The 21,625-nt window shown below is 39.1% G+C and overlaps 1 protein-coding gene across 1 annotated transcript in view; it reads right to left on the bottom strand.

Moving 5' to 3' along the window:
- Fundc2 (FUN14 domain containing 2) overlaps positions 1-21,625 on the bottom strand; it is a 27,487-nt gene extending 5,862 nt beyond the window's left edge. Inside the window, exons 1-4 of the mRNA XM_052742850.1 lie at positions 21,390-21,625; positions 17,506-17,656; positions 6,409-6,484; positions 4,190-4,321 (exon numbers count right to left, since the gene is read on the bottom strand). Coding sequence (XP_052598810.1) covers positions 4,190-4,321; positions 6,409-6,484; positions 17,506-17,656; positions 21,390-21,474 — 444 coding nt within the window. The 5' untranslated portion in view covers positions 21,475-21,625. The remainder of the gene's footprint in view (positions 1-4,189; positions 4,322-6,408; positions 6,485-17,505; positions 17,657-21,389) is intronic.

The raw sequence follows: 21,625 nt of genomic DNA, 5'->3' as shown, positions 1-21,625 counted from the left end.
ACATGGATAAGCACCCTGTATGGCTCTCTTATCAACTTATTATCTCTCCTGACCACTTCCCTTACAAAGTAAATGTGAAATATTATACCTTACATTCTGGCTTAATCATTTCTTTTTGTTTTTGCATTATGTGGTATGTGTGTGTACATGTATGTATAACAAATAACACATGTGCACATACATGTTGAGGGCCAAGATTGAAAGGTGTCTTCCTAGCTCACTCCCACCTTATATATGGAGGCAGGCTCTCTTGCTGGACCTAGAGATTACCATTTGGCCTAGTCTGGCTAGCTAGCTTGCTCTGGTGATTTCTGCAATAGCCCTGGGACTGAAGAGAGGCCACCACACTCACCTGGCATGTACATGAGTGCTGGGGATCCAAAACTCTGGTCTTTAGACTTATATGGCAATCGCTTTACCAACTAAGCCATATCCCCAGACCTGGCCAAGTCATTTCTTAAACTTAAGTACAGTGTCTTCATTTTCCAACTAAGTAAGCCATTTGCACTATTACATTCCCATCACTGTCCATCCTCCTTACACCATTATGCAAAGTCCACAGAGTCTTCACTACCACTGTATTTAGAGGTCCTGGTTAGCTTTAACTGTCAACTTGACACAATCTACAATTATCTGAGAAGAGAATCTCAATTGAAAAATTGCCTAGATCAGCAGTTCTCAATCTATGGGTCATGAGTCATCCAAGACCATCAGAAAACACAGATATTTACATTAAGATTCATAACAGTAGCAAAATTAGTTATGAAGCAGCAATAAAAATAATTCTATTGTTGGGGGTCACCACGACAATACAACACGAGGAATTGTATTACAGGGTTGCAGCATTAGGAACATTGAGAAACACTGACCTAGATCATATTGATCTGGGCATATGTGTAGGGGACTGTCTTGATTGTTAGTTGATATAGGAGGGCCCATCATACTGTGGGCAGCACTGTTACCTAGGCAGGTGATCCTGAACTGTATAAGAAAGCTAGCTGAGCAAAAGCCCATCTGCCAACCAGCAAACAAACAGCATTTTCTGTGGTTTTTGCCTCATGGTCTCTGGCTGTGAGTTAAGTTCCTTAGTCAGAGGTAATGCTGTGTGGGATAGCAAGCAGGCAGCAAAGATAGATTTGTTTCTCTCTGCTCTCGATTTAGGATTAATGTGATTAGCTGCCCAAGCTCCTGCCTTGACTTCCCCTCAACAATGGCCTGAACCTGGAACTGTAGGCTGAATAAACCTTTCCTCCCTTAAATTGCTTTTGGTCAGAATATTTTATCCTAGAATCAAAAAGGAATCTAGGACATTATGTCTTCTTGCCTCACCTCCACTGCAGCCTTTAACTTTCCATGACTCCCACATTTCTTTAAACAAAGTACTACCAGAGGGAAACAAAAAGAAATTTACTTACATTTTTTTATATGTGTATCTGGGGAAGTATGTATATATGAGTGCACATTCATGTGTATAGAGGCCACATATCATCTATGGCTATTTTCACTCTATATGAGGAAGTCTGATTATTGTGACAGAGACCATAACTCAAAAACTAAAAATATTTACCATCTGGCTATCTTCAGAAAAAGTCTACCAACCCATTATTTAAGCATTTCTATTAGTCATGTGCAGAACAAACAGAATTTGGCTATTTCAAAGATAAGCAGGCATAGAGATAAAATGTAACTCAAAATGTTCACATTGGCAGCACACCCCACCCACGATGGTACCCTTGTTCCTATAAGAACTAGTTAACATGCCAGGTGGTGATGGTGCATGCCTTTAATCCCAGCACTTGGGAAGCAGAGATAGGTGGATCTTTGTGAGTTTAGGGCCAATCTGGTCAACAGAGCAAGTTCTAGGGATGTTACACAGAGAACCCCTGTCTCAAAAAACCAAAGAAAAAAAAAGAAAATAGTTAACACAACTACTATCTTCATTTCCTTTGTATTCTCATTCACTGACAAAGGTCACCAAATATTTCAATTACAAAGCTTTACAAGAGGCTGGAGACACAGTTCAATAGTTAAGAACACTGACTATTCTTCCAGAGGACCTGGGTTCAATTCCCAGCACCCACATGGCAGTTCACAACTATCTGTAACTCCAGTTCCAGTGGATCTGATACCTTCTTCTTGTCCCTTCAAGCACCAGGTACATACATGGTGTATAGATATACATGTAGGCAAAACATCACATAAAAAAATGAGGTAAAATCTTTTTTAACAAAAAATGCCTTCTTCAGTTTCTCAGAAAATTGAGAATCAATCTTCCTCAAGACAAAGCTATATCACTCTTGGGCATATACCCAAGGAAAGCTCAATCATATGTAGCTGAAAGTTTTCCTGTGTCCCACCCAGCTGTCAGCCAGGATGAATCTCTCCCACTCGTGTCCCCCAAGTAAACACACAGAGGCTTATATTAATTATAACTGCTTGGCCATTAACTCAGGCTTATTACTGACTAGCTCTTACACTTAAATTAGCTCATAACTATTTATGTATCTCCACATGTTCCGTAGCTTTACCTGCGTCCCATTACATGTTGCTCCTTCGGTGGCTAACTAGTGTCTCTGCCCACCTTCTTCCTGTCTTTCCCTTTGAATTTCCCACCTGCCTCTAAGCTGTCTTGCCATAGGCCAAACGGCTTTATTTATCAACCAATCAGAGCAACACATATTCACAGCATACAGAAAGACATTCTCCCATCAATCATACCACAAGGACACTTGCTTAACTATGTTCATAGCAGCATTATTCATAATAGCCAGAACCTAGAAACAACCTAGATGCCCCTCAACTGAAGAATGGATAAAGAAAATATGGTACATATATACAATGGAGTATACTCAGCAGTAAAAAACAATGACATCATGAAATTTGCAGGTAAATGGATGGAATGAGAAAATATCCTGAGTGAGGTAACCCAGACTCAGAAAGACAAACATGGTATGTACTCACTCATAAGTAGATATTAAAGGTAAAGCAAAGGATAACCAGACTACAACCCACAGCTCCAAAGAAGCTAGGTAACAAGGAGGACCCTAAGAGGGATGCATGGATCACTCTGGGAAGGGGAAATAGATGAGATCTCCTGAGTAAACTGGGGGTGAAGGAGGGTAATAGATGGTAGGGGATGGGGGATGAGAACATAAGGGAATGGGATGGTCGAGCTGGAACAGGGATGGAGTGGGAGAGCAATGAAAGAGATACTTTGATAGAGGGAGACATCATGGGGATAGGGAGAAACCTGGTGCTAGGGAAATTCCCAGGAATCCATAAGGATGACCCCAGCTTAAACTACTATCAATAGTGGAGAGGGTGCCTGTGCTGGCCTACCCAGTAATCAGACCAGTGAGTATCCTAACTGTCATCATAGAGCCTTCATCCAGTAACTGATGGAAGCAGATGCAGAGATCTACAGCCAAGCACCAGGCAGAGCTCCAAGAGTTCAATCGAAGAGAGGGAAGAGGAATTGTATGAGCAAATGGCATCAAGATCATGATGGGGAAACCTAGAGACAACCGATCCAAGCTAGTGGGAACTCATGAAATTTAGACTGACAGCTATGGAACCTGCATGGGACTGGACTAGGCCCTCTGCCTAAGTGAGACAGTTGTGTAGCTTGGTCTGTTCAAGGGGCCCTGGCAGTGGGGTCAGGATCCATCCCTGGTACATGAGCTGGCTTTTTGGAGCCCATTACCTATGGTGGGACACCTTGCACAGCCTTGATGCAGGGGGAAGAGCTTGGACCTGCCTTAACTGAATGTACCAGACTCCCCATGGGAGGCCTTACCTTTTCAGAGGAGGGGATGGGGGGGGGTGGGTTGGGGAGAAGGGCTGTGGAGGAGCTGGAGGGAGGATGAGAAGGGGATCTGTGGTTGGTATGTAAAATAAATAAAAAATTTCTTAATAAAAAAATGCCTTCATGAGCTGGGTGAGGTAGCCCATGCTTATTATGCTAGCACTCAAGAAGTTGAGACAGGAATTTAAGACTTTGTCCCCTACAAATTGTTTCTACAGTAATGATATTCTAAGATTGACATACAGAATATAGTTTTTGTCTCACTGCTCCAAGTTCTTTGTAATCATAAAGCTTTTTATACTGCTGAGACAATTATGTATCCCATTTTGTACACAAAACTGCTTATACTTTTGATATTCTAAATTTGAACAAGGCAAGTCTTACCTCTTCAGCTTTGCTCTTAACCTCAGTCGGTATTTGGTTATTCTTACGAATCTTCAACTGCTCTTTGGCTTTTTTCATGTCTTTCTCTACTCGTTGCCAGTCAACTTTGATGTACCCAGTATGGTTTGCCAGCTACAATTTTAACAGTGATAAAAAGAAATGAGAAACACAGTCTTTGGTATTTCTTTTTGTCAAGATAAATCAAAAAAATTCTAACTTTCTGTTTTTGGAGACATTTGCTATTTTTTTTTAATGATCTTCAGGCAAAATGTTCATACTATATTCAAGGTTCCATGCTTGGTAATGGAAATAAACAACTGTCCTCAATTGCTGGCAATCCTTTAATGTATATGCTGAACTTTCTTTACAAAGTTTTAAGTATGATTAAAAAATAAGATGGTAAAATAAAAGTCAATGTACTAAGTTCAATTTTTCAAAAATAAAAATTTTAAATTAAAAATAAACAATTTTCAAGGAATTGTGAATAAAATAAAATTGATTCAAGTATGTTGTTTCTGATAAATTAGGGTTATCCAAATAATAAAGAGAATGACTATAGCCCATCAATCAACCCTCCATCAATATCGCTTTTTCTTTCCTATAAAAATTTTGATGTCATATCTAAAATTGAAACTCTCCATCTTTCTATCTGGAGTCTGTAAGTGAATTGCTAAACGGTCTTATTAATAAATAAAAAACATGGAGCCAGATACAGGAGTGAAAACCTGAGAGCTCAGAATAGGGAAAGCCAAGGCTAACCTCAACTCACCAACTCCACAGCTTCCAAAGAGAGCTACTTCCTGTATATCCATACCTATATGCCTTTCTGTTCTGTTCTCTCACTGGCTCTCTCAGCCCAGCTACATCACTTCCTCTTTCTGCCCAGCTCTGTCACTTCCTGTCTGTCTGTACAGACCTCCAGACCTCTATGGTTAGTGCTGGGATTAAAAGGTGTGTGTCACCAGGCTTGGCTCTGTTCTCCAGTGTGGCCTTGAACTCACAGAGATCCAGACAGATCCCTGCCTCCCAAGTGATAGGATTAAAGGCATGTGCTACCATTGCTTGACTTCTATGTTTACTTATAGTGGTTGGCTTTTCCCTCTGATCCTCAGATAAATTTTATTGGGGGACACAGTATATTGGGGCGACATAATACATCACCACATTTCCCCTTTTTTGTCTATTAAAAAAAGTTGTAACTAATATAAGAAAAACCATATACAATAAGTACAATAACTATATATAATATATACAAGCAATAAATACATCAACAATGTCTAGTCCATTTGCATTTGACAATTTCAGCAAAAATATTCCATTATCTATCATATTTTGGTGAGTCCAAAATGTACCTAATTCACTTTCTATCCTAACTTATATTACCAACAGAAAACTATCTTATGATGTCTTTCAAATTTATACACTTTACACCTCTTAGTGAGTTTCTTTTCTGAAATTGTTAACAAGGAAAACTGTAACTACAACTATCTAATCTTCAACTCCCTCAGAGACCTGCCAGGCAGGATGTATAGGCGGGGCGAGCAGACGAAGAGAATTCTGGGAAGAGGAAGAACAGAATCAGGAGTCACCAGCCAGACACAGAGGAAGCAAGATGACAAGGCAGAACTGAGAAAAGGTACCAAGCCACGTGGCTAAACATAGATAAGAATTATGGGTTAATTTAAGTGTAAGAACTAGTCATTAATAAGCCTAAGCTAATGGCCTAGCAGTTACAATTAATACAAACTTCTGAGTGATTATTTTATAAGTGGACTGTGGGACTGTAGGGGCTTGGCAGGACCGAGAAACCTTCCAACTATAAGAGTCTTTTCTTGAATTAGTTACCCAAATAAAATGGAGAAAATATGTATATATCATAAGTAAAACATTGTCAGTCATAATCAATGAAGTTCTCATAGAAATCAAGAAAAAGAAAAACATCTGGGCTGGAGAGATAGCTCAGTGGTTAAGAGCACTGGCTCCTCTTCCAGAGGATCCAAGTTCAGTTCTCAGCACCCACATGGTGGCTCTTACCCTTATAAATGTGAAATAAAATGACACTAATGATTAAGATTTCACTCAATGGTTAGTAGCATTCAAAATAGTACACAAAATCAAATGTATAGACTATTTTAGGGCATTACAACCAAGGCTACAATTTCTCACAATATGTTAATGGGCAAATGGAATTTCCAAACTAGGAAACTTAGTAGACAAACCTGAAGTAGAAAGAATCCACCTCCTACAGCTGTTGCAGCCAATTTTCCAACTTTCTGGAATATGAAACCAGTGCACCTGTGAAACCAAACCAAAGTGACAGGCTATCAGATGCACACAAACCTAAACTTCTGACAATGCTCATATTCTACTTACTTTGAGATGAACTAGCTCCTTCCTACCATACCTTCTATAGAAATAGAAGGCCATGCTAACCTCCAGGCTCCTACAGTCCCTATTCATAAGTACCCATTATACATTTCAAAGTCCACACTAGCATCCTGGTCCATCTCACCTCCCCCTCTACCCTAAACCCCCAGGCTGTTTCAGTTAACAATTTTTCCCTGCTCCTATACACCCATTTGTTCTCTATATAGGCCAGGTTGTTTCCCCTGTTTTAACTATTCCTACTGATCTTACAGTCTTTCCTTGCCATCTCCACTATTCTCTCGTCATTTTCTCTTGGAGCTAGACATTTTCAGATGGCTCTAGATGTTCTTTCTCTCCCTTATCCACAATAAAAATCTCCCCCACCCGCAACCATGGAGTGGCCATTTCAATGGTTTCTTTACTGCACCCTTCACATATACTAAGAATGCATGTATGTACCACCATATGAAGCTCGTCAATTAAAAACATATATGCAAGCTGGGCATAGTGGGGTACATCTTTGATCCCAGCACTCAGAAGGCAGAGGCAGGTGGATCTCTATGAGTTTGAGGCCAGCCTAGTCTACACAGAGAGTTCTAGACAGCCAGGGCTATGTAGAGAGATACTGTCTCAAAAAAAATTACATGCAAATAGTCTAAATACTATTCAAAAGGAAGAGATTTCAAACTGGACTTTTAAAAGATTCAGGCTGAAAAGATAGTTTAGTGAATAAAGTGCTTGCTGTATACACATGAGGACTTAAGTTCAAATCCATAGAACACATATAAAAGTGGGTGCTTTAACAGAGTAAAATCAGGCAACTGTTCCCTGAGACAGAGCCCGCCTGCACCCAATTGGACTAAGAGGTGAGTCTTTATCCTCATATCCAAACACCCCAGCCCCTAGGCTTTGGACCCAGGGGCACAACCCTGCACCCCCACACCACCACCCATTGCAGTCCCAGTTTCAGGCCAATTGGCAGGCAGACCCCCTGCACACAGGTCAGACTAAGACCATCCCCCATCAGACCCTGCAAACCCACAAGCTCCACCTCCCCCAAATTCCACCCACCCTCTGAGACTGCAACTGTTCCCTGAGACAGAGCCTGCCAGTGCCCCATTGGACTAAGAGGTGAGTCTTTGTCTAGGTGGGGCCCAAGGGCACAACCCTGTGCCCCCACACTGCCACCCATTGCAGTTCCAGTCTCAAACCAATAGGCAGGCCTCCTTCAGACAGGTCGGACCATCCCCCATCATACCCTGTAACCCACAAGTCCCACCTCCTCCAATCCCCCCCACCTGAGACTGCAAGTGTTTCCTGAGACAGAGCCTACAAGTGCCAGATTGGACTAAGACCTGCTCCCTGAGACAAAGAGTCCATCAGCTCCGATTAGACCAAGAGCTCCCACTGGACCAAGAGTAGTGATCAGACCAAGAGAGGCTCCCTCAGACACAGACACCAAGTAGAGAAAGAGATGGGTAAATGCCAGTGAAAAAATACAGTCAACAACATAAAAACCAATATGGCTCCATCAGAACCTACATCAGCAAGACCTGAACATCCCAACACAGAAGAAACAGAAGAAATCGACCTTAAAAATAACCTTAAGAAGATGATAGAGATCTTTAAAGAGGAAATGAAAAATTCCCTTAAAGAATTCAAGGAAAAGTCAAACAAAAAATGGGAAGAAATCAGTAAATCCCTTAAAGAAAGCCAAGAGAAAGCAATTAAACAAGTAAGGGAAACAGTTCAAGATTTAAAAACTGAAATTGAGACAATAAAGAAGATACACACTGAGGGAAAGCCGGAAGTGGAAAATCTGAGTAAACGAACAGCAACTACAGATGTAAGCATAACCAACAGAATGCAAGAGATGGAAGAGCAGATCTCTGGCGTTGAAGATATGATAGAGGAAATAGAATCATCAGTCAAAGAAAACACTAAAGGAAACAAAGTCATGAACAAAAATGACCAGGAAATTTGGGACAACATGAAAAGACCAAACCTAAGAATAATAGGGATAGAAGAAGGAGAATACCAATTCAAAGGCACAGAAAATATATTCAACAAAAATCATAGAAGAAAGTTTCCCAACCTAAAGAAGGAAATGCCTATAAAGATAAAAGAAGGTTACAGAACACCAAATAGACTGGATCCCCCCCCCAAAAAAAAAAAGTCCCCTTGCCACATAATAATCAAAGCACTAAACATACAGAATAAAGAAAAAAATATTAAGAGCTGCAAAGGAAAAAGGCCAAGTAACATATATAGGCAGACCTATAAGAATAACACCTGACTTTTCAATGGAGACTCTAATAGCCAGAAGGTCCTAGACAGACCTTATACAGACACTAAGACCATGGATGCCAACCCAGACTATTATACCCAGCAAAGCTCTCAATCAACATAGATGAAGTAAACAAAATATTCCATGATAAAACCAGATTTAAACAATCCAGCCCTACAGAAAGCACTAGAAAGAAAAATCCAACCTAAGGAAGTTAGATACACCCATGAAAACACAGGCAATAGATAGTACCACACCAACAAATACCAAAGAAGGGAAACATACAACACTACCACCAAAAAATAACAGGAATTAACAATTACTGTTCATTAATATCCATTAATATCAATGGTCTCAATTCACCTATAAAAAGACACAGGCTAACAGAATGGATATGAAAACAGGACCCATCCTTCTGCTGCATACAAGAAACATATCTCAACTTCAAAGACAGACATTATCTCAGAACAAAAGGGTGGAAAAAGACTTCCCAATCAAATGGATTTAAGAAGCAAGCTGGTGTAGTTATCCTAATATCTAATAAAATAGACTTCAAACTACAATCAATCAAAAGAGATCCGGAAGGACATTACATATTTATCACAGGTAAAATCCGACAAGAAGAAGTCTCAATTCTGAATATTTATGACCCAAATACAGGGGCACCAACATTTGTAAAAGAAACATTACTAAAGCTTAAATCACACATCAAACCCATACACTAGTAGTAGGAGACTTCAACACCCCACTCACCAATGGACAGATCTACCAGACAAAAACTTAACAGAGAAATAAGGGAACTAACAGACATTATGACTCAAATGGACATAATAGATATATACAGAACATTCCACCCTAACACAAAAGAATATACCTTCTTCTCAGCACCCCATGGAACCTTCTCCAAAATTGACCACATGCTTGGTCACAAAGCAAATCACAACAGATACAAAAAAACTGAAATAACCTCCTGTATCTTATCAGACCACCATGGCTTAAAGTTAGATTTCAACAACAATAAAAATTACAAAAAGCCTACAATCTCATGGGAACTGAATAATGCCCAATTCAATCACCAATAGGTCAAGGAAGAAATAAAGAAAGAAATTAAAGATTTCCTAGAATTCAATGAAAATGAATGTACAACATACCCAAACTTATGGGACACTATGAAAGCAGTGCTAAGAGGAAAATTCATAGCACTAAACACCCACATAAAGAAGTTGGAGAAATCTCACACTAGTGACTTAACAGCACAACTGAAAGCTCTAGAACAAGAAGAAGCAAACTCACAAAGGAGAATCAGACTCCAGGAAATAATCAAACTGAGGGATGAAATCAATAAAATAGAAACAAAGAGAATCAATGAATACAAAATAGAATACAAAGAATCAATGAAACAAAGAGTTGGGTTTTCTTTGAGAAAATCAACAAGATAAACAAGCCCTTATCCAAATTAACCAAAAAGCAGAGAGAGAGAGCATCCAAATTAACAAAATCAGAAATGAAAAGGGAGATATAACAACAGACAATGAAGAAATCCAGAGAATCCTCAGATCATACTTCAAAAACCTGTACTCCACAAAATTAAAAAATCTGAAAGAAATGGATGATTTTCTGGATAGGTACCACATACCAAAGTTCAATCAAGACCAGATAAACTATATAAATAGACCAATAACCCCTAAGGAAATAGAAACGGTCATTAAAAGTCCACCAACCAAAAAAAGCCCACGACCAGATGGTTTCAGTGCAGAATTCTACCAGATTTTCAAAGAGCTAATACCAATACTCTTCAAATTGTTCCACACAACAGAAACAGAAGGAACATTACCAAACTCTTTTTATGAGGCTACAGTTACCCTGATATCCAAACCACACAAGATGCAACAAAGGAAGAGAATGACAGACCAATCTCCTTCATGAACATTGATGGAAAAATATTCAATAAAACATTGGCAAACTGAATCCAAGAACACATCAAAAATATCATCCATCATGATCAAGTAGGCTTCATTCCAGAGATGCAAGGGTGGTTCAACATACGAAAATCTGTCACTGTAATACACAATATAAACAAACTGAAAGAAAAAAAACACATGATCATCTCATTAGATGCTCAAAAAGCCTTTGACAAAACCCAACACCCCTTCATGATAAAGGTATTGGAGAGATCAGGAATACAAGGAACAAGCCAACAGCCACAATTAAATTAAATGGAGAGAAACTCAAAGTGATTCCACTAAAATCAGGAAAAAGACAAGGCTGTCCACTCTCCCCATACTTATTCAACATAGTACTTGACGTTCTAGCTAGAGCAAAAAGTCAAAAACAGAAGATCAAGGGGATACAAATTGGAAAGGAAGAAATCAAACTTTCACTATTTGCAGATGATATGATAGTATACATAAGTGACCCCAAAAATTCTACCAGGGAACACCTATAGCTGATAAACTCCTTCAGTAAGGTGGCAGCATACAAGATTAACTCAAAAAATCAGTAGCTCTCCTATATACAAATGATAAACAAGCCGAGAAAGAAATCAGAGAAACATCACCCTTTACAATAGCCACAAATAATATAATATACCTTGGGGTAACTCTAACTAAGCAAGTGAAAGACCTATATGATAAGAACTTTAAGTCTCTGAAGAAAAAAACTGAAGAAGATATCAGAAAATGGAAAGATCTCCCATGCTCATGGATAGATAGAATTAACATAGTAAAAATGGCAATCTTACCAAAAGCAATCTACAGATCCATTGCAATCCCCATCAAAATCCCAACACAATTCTTCACAGACTTGGAAAGAACAATACTTAACTTTATATGGAACAACAAAAAACATAGGATAGTTAAAAAGAATCCTGTATAATAAAGCAACCTCTGGAGGCATCACGATCCCTGACTTCAAGCTCTACTATAGAGCTATAGTAATAAAAACAGCTTGGTACTGGCATAAAAACCGACATGTGGACCAATGGAATCGAATTGAAGACCCTGACATTAATCCGAATACCTATGAACATATAATTTTTGACAAAGAAGCCAAAACTATACCATGGAAAAATAAAGCATCTTCAACAAATGGTGCTGGCATAACTGGATGTCAACACACAGAAGACTGCAAATAGATCCATATCTGTTGCCATGCACAAAACTCAAGTCCAAGTGGATCAAAGAACTCAACATAAATCCAGTTACACTGAACTTGATAGAAGAGTAAGTAGGAAGTAGTCTTGAATGCATTGGCACAGGAGACCACTTCCTAAATATAACACCAGTAGCACAGACACTGAGAGCAACAATTAAATAAATGGGACCTCCTGAAACTGAGAAGCTTTTGTAGAGCAAAGGACACAGTCAATAAGTCAAAACGACAGCCTACAGAATGGGAGAAGATCTTCACCAATCCCACATCTGACAGAGGGCTGATATCCAAAATATATAAAGAACTCAAAAAGTTAGACTTCAAAATACTGAAAAATCGAATTAAAAATGCGCTACAGAGCTTAACAGAGAATTCTCAATAGAAGAATCTCAAATGGCTGAAATACATTTAAGGAATTGCTCAACATCCTTAGTCATCAGGGAAATGCAAATCAAAACAACTCTGAGATACTATCTTACACCTTTCAGAATGGCTAAGATCAAAAACACTGAAGACAGCTTATATTGGAGAGGATGTGGAACAAGGGGAACACTCCTCCACTGTTGGTGGGAGTGCAATCTTTACAGCCACTCTGGAAATCAGTATGGCGGTTTCTCAGAAAATTGAGAATAAGTCTTCCTTAAGACCCAGCTATACCACTCTTGGGCATATACCCAAGGAATGATCAATCTTACCACAAGGAGACATGCTCAATCATGTTCATATCAGCATTATTCATAATAGCCAGAACCTGGAAACAACCTAGATGCCCCTCAACTGAAGAACGGATAAAGAGAATATGGCACATATACACAATGAAGTACTACTCAGCAGTAAAAAAACAATGTCATTATGCAATTTGCAAGCAAATGGATGGAACTAGAAAATATCATCCCGAGTGAGGTAACCTAGACTCAGAAGGACAAACATAGTATGTACTCACTCATAAGTGGATACTAGATGTGAGGGAAGGGATGGTCAAACTGCAACCCACAGCTCCAGAGAGGCTAGCTAGCAGGGAAAGAGTCTAAGAGGGACAAATGGATGGCCCATCGAAGGAGAAGTGGAGGAGAGCTACATGAGCAGACTGGGAGTGGGGGAGGGCAAGGAGTGGGGAATGAGAACATAGGGAAATGGGAGGGTCGAGCTGGAACAGGGACAGAGTGGGACGGCAGGGAGGGAGATACCATGATAGATGAGGACATCATGGGAATAGGAAGAGGCAGGGTGCTGGGGAGGCTCTCAGGAATCCACAAGGATGACCCCACCTTGGAATGCTGGCAGTGGTCTAGAGGGTACCTGGACTGGTCTACTCTAGTGACCAGTCTAGTGAATACCCTAACCGTGATCATAGAGCCTTTGTGCAGTGACTGATGGAGGCAGATGCAGAGATCCACAGTCAGGCGCCAGGCTGAATCCAATTGATGAGAGAGAGGAGGGATTCTGCAGGCAGGGGACGTGGAGATCATGATGGTAAGATGTGCAGAGATGACCGGTCACACTAGTGGAAGCCCATGAACTGTAGACTAGTGGCCGTGGAGCCCCCATGGGACTGGACTAGGCCCTCTGGATATGGAAGATGGTTGTTTGGTTCAAACTGTTTGGGGGGTACCCAGGCAGGGGGATCGGGATCCATCCCTGGTGTATGGGCGGGCTTTTGGGAGCCCGGTGCCTGTGGAGTGACGCCCTACGCAGCCTTGGTGCAGTGGTGAGGGGCTTGGACCTGCCTAGGCTCAGTGTGCCGGACTCTGCTGACTCCCCATGGGAGACCTTGATTTTGGGGATGTGGGGATGTGGGGTGGCTTGGGAGGGAGGGCTGGAGAGTGGGAGGAGGGAAGAGGGGGGATATGTGGGTGGTATGTAGAGTGAGTAGAAAATTTCTTAATAAAGAAAAAGAAATAAAAGAGTAAAATCTGTCTATATGCTATGTACATGAAACCTACTTTAAATAAAAGACTCCAGAAAAGACAAGTGGGAAATTCATTCATGTGTTTCTGCTGGCTACTGTGCTGTGTGCTTCTTTTCTTGCCTGATTTTGTTATAAAGTTGTAATCCTGAGTAGAACAGCTCTGAGTTCTATTGAGTCTTCCCAGAGCAGTGCTTCTCAACCTTCCTGATGCTATGATTCTTTAATACAGTTCCTCATGTTGTGCTGACCCCCAACCATAAAATTATTTTCGTTGCTACTTCATACCAGTAATTTCGCTACTTCTACAAATCATAATGTAAATGCCTATGTTTAACAATGGTCTTAGGCAACCCCAATAAAAGGGTCGTTCTACTGGAGATGGAGGAGGAGTGGAGGGAATAGGAGAAGAGAGAGGGGAAACTATAGTCAGTATGTAAAATAAAATGAAAAAATTTAATTAATAAGAAAATTAAAATTAAAAAATTTACAAAGTGTTATCCTACTCCCAAAGGGGTCATGACCCACAGGTTGAGAACCACCATCCTAGAAGAATATCAAACACAAGAATGTCTTGAGGATTCTCAAACTCTGCAACCCAAAAATGACTTTAGGAAATTGCATTTCCATATACAAGTAATAAATAACAGGAAATGAAAATTTTAAGCTGCAATAACATCAAAATATGAAATACTTATAGATATTTAAGAATCTACGTTGATCATATATTGTGATATATTGGTCTCATATCAATAGACTGTATATAACCTACAAAGCTGAAAAAAATCAAAGAAAATAAAGTGATAGTGATCAGAATAATACGATACTGGCACCAAGACAAATCAATTTTTAAATGAATTATTTTTATTTTTTAAGTATTTTATTTGGGGGTGTATCATATGCATATGTGTATACATGTGTAACTTGCCATGGCATACATGTGGAAGTCAAAGGACAACTTGTGTAAGTCAGATCTGTCCTTCTACAATGTGGGTCCCTGAGATTGAACTGAGGTCCTCAGGCTTGATGGTAAATGCCTTTACCCAATAAGCTTTATGTTGGCCAAAAGACAGATCAATTTAATGTACAGATGGTAAATTGATTTTTAATACAAGTATAAAGACATGGGATTAAAGCACACCCTGTTTCATTCCCTTTTCATGTATGTTTATATTGTTTCTACTTTTAGGTATTATAAATAAAACTAGGAACATTTGCGTGAAAATTTTTGTATAAGCATCTGCTTTCATTCACTTGTTTAAGTGCCAATAAATAGTATGGCTGAGGCATACTACAAGTTTGGTGGTATACAATACCACTTGGGAGATAGAGGAAAGAGCATCACAAGTTCTGGGCCATGCTGAGCCATAGATCCCATTGCAAAACAAAACCAAAACACACAAAAAAAGCCTCTTAAAACTCAATACTATAAAAAAAATTGACAACTTCACAGGGGAAAAACACAGAATTTAATAGAAGACAAATCTAAGTGGTAAATAAATACATGTAAAACTTTTCAGTTTTACCCCTATTTGGGAAAACGCAAACAAAGATCACAATGAGAAAACCACTATCTTCAAAGATTGGCAAGAAGTTACCAGGATGGCAACAAAAAACATGGTCAAGGATGTAGTGCAACAGCTACACTTGGTCCTTGTTGACAAGTGTAGCCACTTTTGGGCAGCAGTCTGACACCTCATCAAGTTGAAGATATATACACCCAATGACTTAGCAACTCCTAAGCTGGGCGGTGGTGGCGCACGCCTTTAATCCCAGCACTCGAGAGGCAGAGCCAGGAGGATCTCTGTGAGTTCGAGGCCAGCCTAGGCTACAGAGTGAGTTCCAGGAAAGGCGCAAAGCTACACAGAGAAACCCTGTCTAGAAAAACAAAAAAAAACAAAACAAAAAAAAAGACTTAGCAACTACTAGGTACATACACCAAAGAAATATGTACCCATGCTCAATAGGAAATTTGTATAAGAATTTTATTTTGCCAAGTGGTGGTGGCACATGCCTTTAATTTCAGCACTCTGGAGGCAGAGGCAGGCGGATCTCTGAGTTCAAGGACAGTGTGGTCTACCAAGCTAATTCCAGGACAATGAGGACTATACAGAGAAACCCTGTCACATACAAAAAAATTTCATGTCAGCATTGTCTGCATTATTCAAAAATTGAAAAAGGTCAATATCAGACATCAACTGGGCAAAAATATACTATAGTATATTCATATAATGGAATTCTAAATACAAATGACAGTAAGAAATTACAGCTTCATATGATATGGTTGAATATAGAAAGCATCAAAAATGCAAGAACCAAAAGAATTCATAGTAATTGTGTTTATTCAAAGTTCAAAACTACAATAAATTATTAAAATCATAAAGGCAAAGAAACAACTCCCCAACAACTTTTAGAGTTCTGGGGGATACTAGCTGTATTTTTTAGCCTCAGTGGTTGTTAAATGTGAGTTTGTTCTCCAACTATTCCATATAGACACTGTTCTGTGTATTTGTATTACAATAAGATTTTTCAAATGGAGTTTCTGAGATTGATGGATTGGTTATTCACTCACTAAACTGGCTACTAGCATGATAAACATAATAAAAAATGAAAACTGACACATTAACATCTGACACAGATAATGTAAGTGGATAGCTTCTTAATCTACCACTTGCTGACTGTGTAGCCTTGATCTAAAATCTAGATTCTAGATAAACATTCTGAGCCTCAGTTTCTATAAAAAGCAGAGATATTAAAAGTACTAAGTTTAGAGTCATTTTTAAAAAGGAAATGAGATATCTATATATAAACTTAAAATAGTGCCTGACTTGTATCAAGTACCTACATGCAAGGGTTTTGGCACCAGACATAACCATTCCATGGTATCGTAAAGGGGACAGTATTTATTGTAGATATGAGAGAAAGAACAGCCAGAAGCATTTGGAAGAGTCCAGAGCAGAAAGAGGAGTAGATTAAATTAAATATGGCCAGCAGACTGGACATGGCTAAGGCTATCTAGAGAGAGGAGAATAGCAGAGAGAGAGCATAGTAAGAACAGCAAGATCAGAGAATAGTTAGAATAGCCAGATTATAAGAAAGGTGAGTAGTTGGGGGAAGGGAAAGGCCAAGAGATAGGCGTGAGGGTTTGGAAATATATACAACAAGTACTTGTGAGTAAAGGACTGAGGGACCCTGGGGACTAGCATGGACCTTGATATGCTGATAGGTGCCACTAGTATATGTTAATTGGACAGCCATATGTCTCTTTTGTCAGAAGTAAGGGAAATGACTCCTTTTGGCAGAAGAGAACCAACTTCACAAGTTCCTGAGGAATGCTAGCCTTTATCTAGTCACCAGAAATTCTCCTATAGTTCAGGTTGAGTTCATTTCTGTATATTTGGACCATCTTTTGGAGTTTGGGGAATTGAAGTGTCCTTTGGGTCTGACAGTAGCACACATAAACACCAATAGTCCTTTAATTTGATGGTTCACTACATGTATTGACCAATTTCAGTGAAGTCAGTGTGTTTTAACTAATTAGACAGCTTCTGTAACTATGCTACTAAATCAGGCACAAAAGAACTAAAAATCTTTAACACCACTTACCATCCAGTAACACCTCCAATTAACAGCTGAGTTGCTACACTATACTTTTCAGCTGATGGCCCAGATTCCTGCCCAAACAGCTTACGCCACCATGGTTGCTTTTTAGTTAATTCTGCAAGATCTAGTGCCTCAAGTTTTCCATCAAAGTTTCCTATAAGAGAATTAAGATATGCAATTAATGGTTGCTAAGAAAGGAGGAGACATTTTCTTCAGTGGTATAGCCAATGGCAAAGTGCCTATGCTGTAGTAAATAAACTCTCATCCATGTTCCTGTAAACAACTCTAATGAAACTCAATGGGTCATCAAAAACAAAGTACAGTGAAGACAAGATATAACAATTGAAGGGGGACTATTTTTGAAAAGGATGGGGATCAGCAGGAATAGGGAAGGACAAAAAAGTTATGGGGCGTAAATATGATCAAAACACATATAGATGTATGAAAAGTCATAATAAAATCCATCATTGCTTATGATTAATATATACTAATAAAAAACTAAAAAAGAACTAAAATAAGAAAATATTTACTTTTATAATAAATTACCACCATTCTTAACTAGATTAAGAGATTTTTAAGGAATACAGATACACAAATATTCTATTTTAAATAGTTGGAATTTTGGAAAATCTGACTAAAATAAATTATTGGACTTCTATTGTTTTTCCTCTCAAATTTACAAACAATTAAACTGACCTAGAAAAAGCAAGTACTATTGGATAAAAGTATTCTAAATATAAATATTTTAATTTATCTCTTTAGGAGCCACCTACAAATCAATTTTCTGTATTATACGGATCCCCAGTGAATAAAGCAAACAACATTTGACTAAGAGCTTACTAATTTACTAGACAGTATGTTTAATAACAAACTATCTAATCAAATGCAAAGAAAAAGGTAGGTACCACTTATTAATCCCACTTTGTAAACAGGAAACAAAGCTTTGGAATGTAATGCTTAGACCAGGAAAGGAAAACAAGCCAACAAAAATTCTAATCCCCTTGTTTGTACAAAGATCATCTTGGGTTTACCTATTCTGTCCAGTCCTTCCCTGGAAACATACTGCATTGAGACAGCAAATGTCAAAAACTTACTATCCAAGACTGTGTACAAACAAAAGAAAAAGCCAAGAATTGTCATTTAAAAAATGAACAGAAAATAGAGGCAAAATCAGAGATGATTCAAGATATTAAATTAAGCAAAAATGTTCAGAAGGTTACACACACACACACACACACACACACACACACACACACACACACACACATATATATATATATATATATATATATATATATATAAAATTGGAGTCCAAGATTACTGGAATAGGAGAGAAGTAACATTCAAGAGGCATGTTGATGTGACTCAAGCAAGAAATGCCAAGTGGGCTGGGTGGTGGTGGAACACACCTTTAATCCCAGCACTCAGGAGGCAGAGGTAGGCAGATCTCTATGAGTTCAAGGCCAGCCTGGTCTACAGAGCGAGTTCCAGGACAGGCTCCACAGCTACACAGAGAAACCCTGTCTCAAAAAATAATAATAATAAATAAAATAAATGCCAAGTGGAACTCTAGAAATGAACAGGGGAATGAAGGGTACTTGAATGAGTACTCAGGTTGATATACAAATGAATGTTATTGTATAAAACAATACCTAAAGTAGCTTGTAAAACTTAAAATATACATAAAATTAAACAAGTGATTTCTAAATTATCAGCAGGCAAAATGAAAAATGATAAACTATGGAATACCCTCCCCTCCTAAATTTATGGAGATTAAGAAAGCCAAGCCTATGAGCTACACTACTGCCTGAGTTTCAATATTAAGATGTTCATTTTCTTTATAATATAGTCCTTAGGAAAAAAAATGTCCATTACAGGTTAAGGCAGATGTTCTCAATCCCTTTGGGGAGAGTTGCACATCAGATATCCTGCATATTAGATATTTACATTATGATTCATAACAGTAGCAAAATTATAGTTATAAAGTAGCAATGAAAATAATTTTACAGTTGGTCACCACAACATGAGAAGATGTATTAAAAGGTCACAGCATTAGGAAGGTTGAGAACCACTAGGTTAAGGATCCTAAAATTTATATAGTTAGGCAAAGGACCAATAATAATGTTCCAGTTACAATAGCTGTACAAAAAACTGCCCCCCAAACATCATGAAACAAAGCTATTTTGTCTATGGTCTCCAGTTATTTGCATGTGAAATTCAATCACAGCATTAAGACTTCTTTATTATTCTGTGATATCTGAGGCTTTAGCTAGGAAACTTATAGGGGCAGGGTGTGGAATAATCTGAGAAGTCTATAGTCACATGTACAGACTACTTTTCTAAGAGGCTAGAGTGGGCTTCCTTAATACCATTGTAGTTAGTTTCCTCTTAAGTGGAGGAAAGATCAAGGACCTGGGAAAAAAACTGTGTCATCATTTTAAATCCTAGCCTCAGAAGTCATACAGTTTTACTACCATCAAACTGGGCTAGAGTAGTTCCCATCCAGATTCAGGAATAAGGAATATAGACTCCAATTCTTACTGGGAGGGGAATATCAAAGTCCCACTTAAAACAGGCCATGTGGGAAAATACAATCTTCTATATGATACATGGCCACAATAATCTTAGGGAGAAAGTTTAAGTGCATTCAAAACTTACAAAACTACAGTATGACATAGGGCCACTTAATTTAAAGATTTATAAAGCTACAATATTCAATAAGGTGTTACATTGACCCAAGTATACACAAAAATATTAATTGAAAACAAAAGTCTAGGAATAGATTTATACATACTATTATATGATTTTTCCTAACAAGATACACCAAGGTAATTCTACAGTAGAAAGCAAGTCTTCTCAGTTGTGTTAGAAGCAGTATTCATTTTTTTTCTAAAGAAAGGGTCTACCTTACATCATACACAATAAAACAATCTATGTAACATAACAGTAACAGATCACCACTATGTTTTAGAAAATATCGTTGAAAACAAAAGATTTTTAAATGTAATTTTATCAAGCTCATTCACTCAGTAGATGGCTCCAGTCAAAAGTGGGATTTAAGTTGGGTGTAGTGCCATGTGCCTGTAATGCCAACACTGAGGTTGAGTGAGGCAGGAGGATTGCTGAGTTTGAAGCCAGACCGGTCTACACAAAATTCTCTGTTGGTGGGTGGGATGGGGTGGATAAAAATCAGAATGCCTTCTAGCCCACTCAATTTCATCAGTCGCTCACTAAACACTGCTAAACAAAATTTACAAGTCTTGTCTATGGACCAAGGAAAATAATGATAATTACTATAAGCACTACAATTCATGTAAGCCTCAAGACTTCTCAAAAATTCCTAGGTACTCTCTTTAGCAATTGTATCACATGCGCTGGTTAATGAATTGACTGATTTAACGTTAACCAAATTTAGAGTAAGAAGCATAACTTAAATTAAGTGCTCTACTGGAGTTTTCTCTTGAGTAGGCCGACCTATACCTTCTACTATTTTCAAAAACATCAATAATACAATTAGGAAAGCACCAACGAAAATGAGGACTGCCAGGCATTTGAGAGGCACATCCTAAGCAACAAAATGCTTGTGTCGGGAAGCCAAATCGCTTGAGAACAGGAACTCAATCTCTATAGGATACCTCGGTAGGGGAGGTGCTAGCTGGCTGGAGGAGCTGAGCAGAGATAACATCTCAGGATAGCTCTGCTACTACCCTGAGCATGACCTTGGCCAGGCCCCAGAGCACCCACCGGAAAAGTCTCCGAGCCATCCTGTCCGGGCGCTACTGAGGCTCCCCGCGGCAGAAAGAATGCTGCAGGCCCTCGGCCATCCCTCATCCTAAGCCAGGAAGGTGATTCCACCCTGGCCCCTCCACGCGCGCTCCCGCCTTTACCTTGACTGGTCGCGGCCATTTTGGGGGAACTAGTATCGCGAGGACACAGCTGCAGATCGCGAGACCAAGGACAGGCATTAGTCATCCGCAGCTGGCTTCCGGCAGGTGAGGCATATATTTCCAGTCCCCTGGCAGAAAAAGAGGGCGGGGCTTTCCTGTCCCGGAGCAGCTGCTTCACCAACCTCAGCTGCAGTCCCACGCACGCGCAGAGGAATGCTTACTATCCACCAGAAAGC

This window comes from Peromyscus californicus, unplaced genomic scaffold, assembly GCF_007827085.1.
Source record: "Peromyscus californicus insignis strain IS unplaced genomic scaffold, ASM782708v3 Scaffold_10__1_contigs__length_136768540, whole genome shotgun sequence".
Classification (NCBI taxonomy): Eukaryota; Metazoa; Chordata; class Mammalia; order Rodentia; family Cricetidae; genus Peromyscus; species Peromyscus californicus.
Note: the sequence above shows the minus strand (reverse complement) of the source record. Positions and strands in the feature narration are given on the sequence as shown.